Here is a 7,588-nt window from a genome sequence, read left to right as displayed (position 1 = left end):
TGTGGAGTAGTTATTAGATGATGGGTTGCTAGAGTGACAGAAGCTTAAACCCTAGTTTACACGCTATTCCGTAAGAGACTCATTTGGATCCATATGTTTAATGCTATGGTTAGATTCTATCTTAATACTTCTTTCGTAGTTGCGGATGGTTGCGAGGGGGTTAATTATAAGTGGGAGGCTTGTTCAAGTAAGAACAACACCCAAGCACCGGTCCACCCACATATTAAATTATCAAAGTAGCAAACGCGAATTAAACCAACATAATGAAAGTGACTAGATGAAATTCCCGTGCGCCCTCAAGAATGCTTTGCTTATTATAAGAGAGTGTTCCAACTTGTCCTTTGCTACAAAAAGGATTGGGCTACCTTGCTGCACTTTATTTACCGTTATCGTTACTTGCTCGTTACAAATTATCTTACTGTCAAACTACTTGTTACCGACAATTTCAGTTCTTGCAGAAATTACCTTGCTGAAAACCGCTTGTCATTTCCTTCTACTCCCCGTTGGGTTCGACACTCTTACTTATCGAAAGGACTACGATTGTTCCCCTATACTTGTGGGTCATCATGTTCTGGTGTCTAGAGCCACCTTTCCGATGAAATACCTGGGACTCGCGCTCTCGGTCTGGCGGCTCAAGATTGTTGCTTTCCAATACCTTTAGGACAAGGCGGCCAACAAACTTGTCACGTGGGACAGGCAAAACATCACCACCATTGGGTGCACTACACTTGTGAAATCAGTCATTGACTCCCAGACAGTATATGCCATCACGCCCCTCATTGTGCCACCACACTCTCTTCACAACATCAACAAATTAGAGAGGGCCTTTCTCTGGTCTGGTTCGGATAAGACGACCGGTGTCAAATGTAAAGTGAATTGGAAGGTGGTCTGTCGCCCCAAGGAATACGTAGGTCTTGGGGTTCTAGACACTAGCAAGTTTGCTCGAGCCTTATGTCTTAGATGGCCTTGGTATGAATGGAAGGCGTCAAACAAGCCTTGGGCGGGGCTTGGGAACCCGTGCACGGAGGAGGACATGGACTTCTTTTATGCCTCAATGACCATCATTCTGCGCAACTGAGCCAAAACACCTTTTTGGGATTCCGCATGGCTTGTTGGGCGGAAACTGAAGGGCATTGCTCCTTTAATATACGGTGCCTCCATGCGTAAGAATTAGAAAGTGTGTGAGGCCCTCGATGGGAATGCTTAGATTCTTAAGATCAGTCGCAGCACCGTCGTTTCCGTTGCCCACATCCGCCAATTCTTCACGTTATGGATGTTGGAGCATGATCTACACCTGGATACACAAACTGACGATGACATTATGTGGAAACATGCCAATAACGGGATCTACTCGGCGGTCACTGCATACAAGGCACAGTTCCTCGGCTTGACGCTGTAGCCTATGGACTTTATGGACTGGAAGGCTTGGGCCCCTCCCAAGATCAAATTCTTCGCTTGGTTGGCTATCCAAGCTAGACCGGATTTGGACTGCTGATAGATCAGAGTGGCGCGGTTGGGAAAACTGTGGGCTTTGCCCGCTTTGCAGGCGTGAAGGCGAGACGGGCGCGCACCTCTTCTACAAATGCCGCTACACTATTCGGCTCTGGAACTCGGTCATCCTTGAATTCGGTCTTGCGCATATGGACACCTCCTCTTGGCAACTGGATGGATCTGTTTTGGAATGGCGGGACAAACGAACCAGCTTGCAAAACCCAAATCGACGAGCCTTGGCCTCCCTTACAATGCTTGTTTCTTGGACAATCTGGAACGAGCGTAACGCTCGGGTCTTCCGTCGCAAGAGTGCACCGCCTCTGTTCCTTCTTCGTGCTATCATCAATGATGCCAAGCTTTGGGTTCTCGCGGGTGCTAATTATTAAAAAACTGAGGTGTATTATTGTGCGTGAGTAGTTGACATACCGTGTTGTAACACCCTAAAACTCTTCTCTCTTATTTAATGAATGAGGCATATCTTTTGCCTCCGTTTTAAAAAAAAAACTCGCAGCCATGCATCTTGCTTTACTGGCTTGGTTGCTGTGTAGCAACTGCAAAGCATGCAGCCATAAGCTGTAGCTAAGATGATGCCGGCACATGCATCAGCTTGTCGCGTACGAAAGCTGCCCCAAGTGCTCACCGGGAGTCCATAGCTAGCTAGTTCGCCCGTGCAAGCTATCCTTGACGCAGAAGGGAGGCGCCACCGCTGGCTAATGGACAAGCAAGGGCCGTGACTAATTTGGACAGAATACTTCCAGTTTTCCCGCCAACGCCTATCTTCCTATAATAACTCTGATCCAAGATGCTTCCTGCCGCTGCCGTGTTTGCTGTGTTCCTGCACTCCTGCAGGCTAGCAGCACTGACCTGTCTCTGTTCCAGTTTGGGACTAACCTTCCGTTTGAGCCAAGGTGCAGTTATACTAGGAGCACTACCATCCTTTAGTTATGCTAGCAGTACTTACTCGTGGGCCAGCATCTTCCAACTGCATGCTACAGCCTACAGAGAGACGAAAGCCTGGCACGCGTGCACATTTTACTATCCTCAATATAGCCACTACTACATTACCTGCTGGCTTCAGTAAACAAAAACTGAGTTTCAATTTTTTATTCCTCATTTTTTCTTTTTTCTTGTAAAGTTTCAAAAAAAAAAAAAGACTGTTACTGCATTACATGTGCATGCAGCAGGCAATGTGTGAGTATAGTAGCACACTTTAAGATGAAATACTACACGTCTACACATATGGAAATGAGCACGTACGTAACTTATGAGTCGTTAACCAAAGAGACTTTTTAAAAGACGCTGCAGCTTAGCTATACTTGCATCCATGCTCGTTGTTGGTTTGGTCCTGCCTAGCTACCAGATTCGAGGTGCGTATGGATGAAAACGATGTGCTAATTACAAGCCAAGTTTGTCCCTTCTCTTTCTAGACTAGACCCCGCAAGTGACTCCACGGGAGATGCGTTCGCAATTACACAAATCTTCCCGGCCTGCTAGATAGCCGACTCGGCAACAATCCAGCAACGCAATGTTGGTTCCTCGTCAGGATCCGCACCTTGCAGCAGCAAAGTCGCCATCACGTGGCCGTTGGAACACACACGGCCGAGCTCAGATCCGAAGCTTAATCAGCAACTTCAAAGGATTATTTCCTTCTTCTTCGGGCATGCACATACTGCCCGTCTCCTAGCAGTAAAATTAGGTAGGAGATTAGGACGTACGGGAAAGTGAAGATGGAGGAGCATGGGTGGCGAGCGAGCGAGCTACCGGTGCTTGCTTGCTTGCTTGTGGACCTGCTCCGCGCGCGCGCGCGGCGTGCGTGCGGTGCCGTGCCGTTTCCAGTGGCGAGCGAGGCAGAGCACAGCGTAAAGCGTGACAAGGTACAGTGCGCCTCCCATTCGCCTTCACGGCTTTGCTTGTTCGTGACCCCAGCCCAGGCCACCAACCATGTATGTGAGCCAGCAGCGAACGAGCGACTGCACGATCCATCTTCATACGGACGATCGAGAGGAATTCAACCACACCACATTTTAATGGCCACGCACACGTCGGGGCGATCTGCTGTCAAGTGCCAACGGACCAACCAACCATGCATGATGCATGCATACATGCACGCCCAGAATCACCCATTTCCCACCTTGAGGCCGGGGCAGAATAGTCAGTAGAAAGTTGATATTACCAGGCCATATTACCACTCCAGTAGTCCAGTTGATGCTTAACGTGATAGGCATGCATGGATGGATGGCATGAGCACCCATCCAGTTGGCTGGCTATGCCACTCCCAGAAGCCAACCAGCATGCACGCGCTGGGCCTATCAATCCACCCATCGGCCTCCGGTCCATGCGACTCGTGTGACCAACTTTACTGAACCAAGCCACAGAATCATGAGTCGTGCATGCGTGGAACTTGCTCAGTACCTACACTTGTTTGGGACACAGGAAAAGAGCAAGCAGAGGTAGGTTGGTACTAAGTTGGTTGCTGGCTAGCTCGGGCTACCTAAGCTCGATCGGTAGCTACTCAAGAGCTAGCAGCTCACTTTCAGTGTCGCCATATACTAGTCCGGACGAAGAAGAATTTCCAGGCGTCCACCAGGAGGCAGGAATGGGACAGCGAACCGCTAGTGGTACATACTATATGGCGTGCACCGCGGTGCAGGCACATATGCATCTGCTTCCACGCACGCTAAAGGAAAAAAGATTTCGCCTAAAGCGATACGATACACCCTCACGCGAACAGAGCGAGAGCACACACCTTTCAGCATCCAATGCACCGTCGTACTACTGCCCATTAACCATACTGCAAAATGCAATAGTAGTAGTAATTAAGCAGCGGCACACGTCAGAAACGCCCAAAGTAAGTACGTGCTGGAAGCTCATGATTTCGTGCGATTAATGTGGGATCGGATCAGGGTGTGCTGTATCAGTACGGGGATTAGGCAAAGCTAGGCCAGCAGGAGAAGCGAGCGACGGCACGGTGATGATGGATGGCCTGACACGGACGTGATCTAAAAGCCCCAAGCAGGCAGACAGGCGCTACCAGGCACGACCGATCGGCAGGCGTCCAGCCCTGATCGGACGGCCACGGCAGCGGCCACCACGTAGCCCCACCGGCCCCGCCCCGCTGCGCTTTATGCCGGCCCCGCACGCCCGGCCCGCACGGGGTACGACCTACAGTGTCCAACTGAAGCGACGTGGGCCCCACGCGTCATCCTGATACTCGTGTGCACCAGCCATTTCGTCGCCGAGATCCGCTTCGGGCTCCGCGCCCACCGGCTTCTCCCAGATACGGGACGGGAAAGGCAGGCCAGGCCAGGGGAGGGGAGGGGGTCAAAACGCTATGCGCACATTAAACCGCGCGATTAATTCCGTGTTAATTCCTTCCCCCGGAATCAGCGGAGGGCCTGAATGACCGGCCGAATTCGCAGCACCACCAACTTCCGGCCGGGGCGGGGCGACACGTGGACGCCACCGGTGGGGGCGAGATGCTAACCGCCTGCCTCCAAACGTGGAGCCCGAGCCCTACAAAAATGACTGCCGTTTCTCCATAAACAAAGAAGGGCTGGCTGGCTGTTATCATCCGTATACGATTGATTTCAGTGGCCATGACCTCTGCAATTCTGCAACCTAGTACCGTACGTAGGGTATGTGGCCGGGGCCCACGCGCAGAGAGGCATGGGTGGTTAATGAGAGAAATAGTGGTGGGGAACAAACAGGAACACAGGGGACGCGCAGGGTACGAGCAGCTGCTGTTCATATGGCAGCAGCAACTCAAGGAGCGAAAGAAAGGAGGCAACGCAACACAGACACAGACACAGAGCAAAGCACATTGCTTGCCATTGTGACTTTGGACACTAGGCAAGAGCTTAGCTCGTCTACTCTACTCTACTCCACTGCCATGCTTTTGTGCGTGCTTTGGTCTCTAGCACTGCTTCTCAACTACTTGGTCTCAGTATAGTGTGTGCTCTGGGCTATGCAAACACGGGGAGGAGATGGCTCAGCTGAAAAAACGTTCCTTTTAAACCCCAATTCTGATGCTATAGCTAGATTCAGATCGTCGGATCAATAACAAACCACAGCTTATCTACACCAATTCCATAGCTTTTAAACGAATAGTAACAAAACGAACACCAACAGTTTAAAATCCTGTAAAAACAGATCAACGGAATCGAATGTACGAGCAAATTGACTGCCATCGACAACTACCAAAGATGGTTCTTTCTTATCTCTGTTTCTCTTCCTCTTTTTTTCTACCTTTTGGTTTCTTGGATGGATGGATGGATTTATCTCACCTCGGATCACCTCCTCGATTGGGATTACCGGAATGCTTGCTTCAAGAACCTGGATTGGAGGAGAAACGGGGATCTGACACGGCAGAGAGCTCCACTTCCTCGAACGGCAGCGCGATGTTCAGATCGATCATGCCAAAGGCTTTGATCGGGTCCGGCGGAGCGGCGGCTGCATGTGCCTGTGCTGCGGCGGCGGCCGCGGAGCAAACGTGGGACCTCTTGTGCCCACCAAGAGCTTGCCCGGAGGCGAACACGCGGTAGCAGTAGGGGCACTCCCGTGGCGACCCCTTCCCGTCCATGTCCTCGTCCCCCTCGCGTTCCATCAATGTCACCGGTGCCAGCGGCTGCGGGGGAGGAGGAGGAGGAGGAGCGACGGGAGGCGCGCAGCAGCCGCCCCTGCCGCCGCGCACGTGGCTGGCGCGGTGACCGCCGAGAGCCTGGTAGGAACGGAATACCTTCTTGCACGCGCCGCACTGGAACCGTGTACGCTTCTCCACCGGCGCCGGATCGGGGGCGGGGAGCGTGTAACCGCCGTCGCTCCCGTCGTCCGAGTAGTCGCCGTCGCCGTAGCCGTGCCCCATCGACGGCCAGGAGTCGCGGGAGAGCATCATGAGGGACAGCGCCACGTCCTCCTCCGGCGTGGCTGCGTCGGACACCGAGCTCAGCGGCTCGGTCTCGCCCCCCGCAGCGGCGGCGTGCGCGCGCTTGGGGTGCGGCGGGGTGGACTCGGCCTCACTCTCGCGATCCGAGAAGGCGACATCGGTGACACGCAGGCTGCGCTTGGGATTCTCCCGGAGCGCGTAGATTGGAAGGGGCTTCTTGAAGCTGACGTCGTCGTCGGCGGCGGCGGTGAAGGAGGTGGACGCGGAGGACGCCGATGAGATCTGCTGCTTCGCGGCCAGGTTGCGGACGGAGTGGGAGCGCATGTGGCCTGCGAGGGCGCGGGGGCTAGCGAAGCGGCGGAAGCAGAGCTTGCATGTGTTCTTTGCCATGGCGAGAGCTTGGGGAGCTCGCTCGGGGAAAGCGTGGCAGGAGCTAGAATGGCGAGGAGAGAGGACGGGAGCAAACGAGAGAGCTGCGGGGGAAGTTAGAATATAGCGGAACAGCCAAGCTTCTCCTTCCTATTTATTTTTTCATTCTTATTTTTTCCTTTTTCTACGTTTTCTTTTTAATTCCGCGTTGACACTTTCCATTGCTGGGCCTGGGGCTTTTTTTATGCTTCCTGGCTCTTGCGCAGCATATCAAATCACAGATGTGCTGCTTGATATTTTCCAGCCTTAACTCCTTGTGTGCAAATCGCTTTCTATTTTTGTGGGATATACGTATGCCAGTTTTTTTATGTTATAAATAAATTTATGTAACCTGCATGGTTGTCAAAAAAAGTTAACACGATGTAACGAGCAACTTTTTTTGTTTTGATGAGAGGGCAGTGGACGGTCGAATGCAAGTATCAACCATTCACACGGAACCACAAACGACGATTACTACCGTCCTTTACAACCCCCCCCCCCACACACACACACACGCACACACTCATCACACCATGCCTTTTACGAGTGAGCGTAACTTGTTACATAAATTATTCGATTTGCGTGCCACAAGGTAAGCATGACCCCTTTCCTCAAACCCTTCACGGTGTTCTTGCGATGGGGTGAACGTGACCTACTCCTCGACTTCATGGGTGCATGCCAGAAGGTGAGTGGGCCTCTCTTTCCTCAACTCTTCATGTTGTGGCTACCAGCTGCCTAGCATGACCCCCCTTTTCCACGTTTTTCATGGCGTGTCTACCGAAAGATGAGTGTAATCCTTCGCCCCTC

General features: G+C 52.2%; 1 protein-coding gene across 1 annotated transcript; it reads right to left on the bottom strand.

The window, feature by feature from the left end:
• Positions 1 to 5,562: 5,562 nt before the first annotated feature.
• On the bottom strand, positions 5,563 to 6,869 carry LOC109772019 (zinc finger protein ZAT9-like). The gene has a single exon (XM_020330712.3). It carries the CDS (start codon positions 6,761 to 6,763, stop codon positions 5,816 to 5,818), a length of 948 nt encoding a protein of 315 aa, XP_020186301.1. The 5' UTR covers positions 6,764 to 6,869; the 3' UTR covers positions 5,563 to 5,815.
• Between the last annotated feature and the right edge of the window lie 719 nt (positions 6,870 to 7,588).

This window comes from Aegilops tauschii, chromosome 6 (assembly GCF_002575655.3).
Source record: "Aegilops tauschii subsp. strangulata cultivar AL8/78 chromosome 6, Aet v6.0, whole genome shotgun sequence".
Classification (NCBI taxonomy): Eukaryota; Viridiplantae; Streptophyta; class Magnoliopsida; order Poales; family Poaceae; genus Aegilops; species Aegilops tauschii.
The sequence above is the reverse complement of the archived record's forward strand: the minus strand, read 5'-3'. Positions and strand labels throughout refer to the sequence as shown.

Coding starts and splice junctions, on each gene's coding strand:
- LOC109772019 (XM_020330712.3), bottom strand. CDS start 6,763: ATGGCAAAGAACACATGCAAGCTCTGCTTCCGCCGCTTCGCTAGCCCC.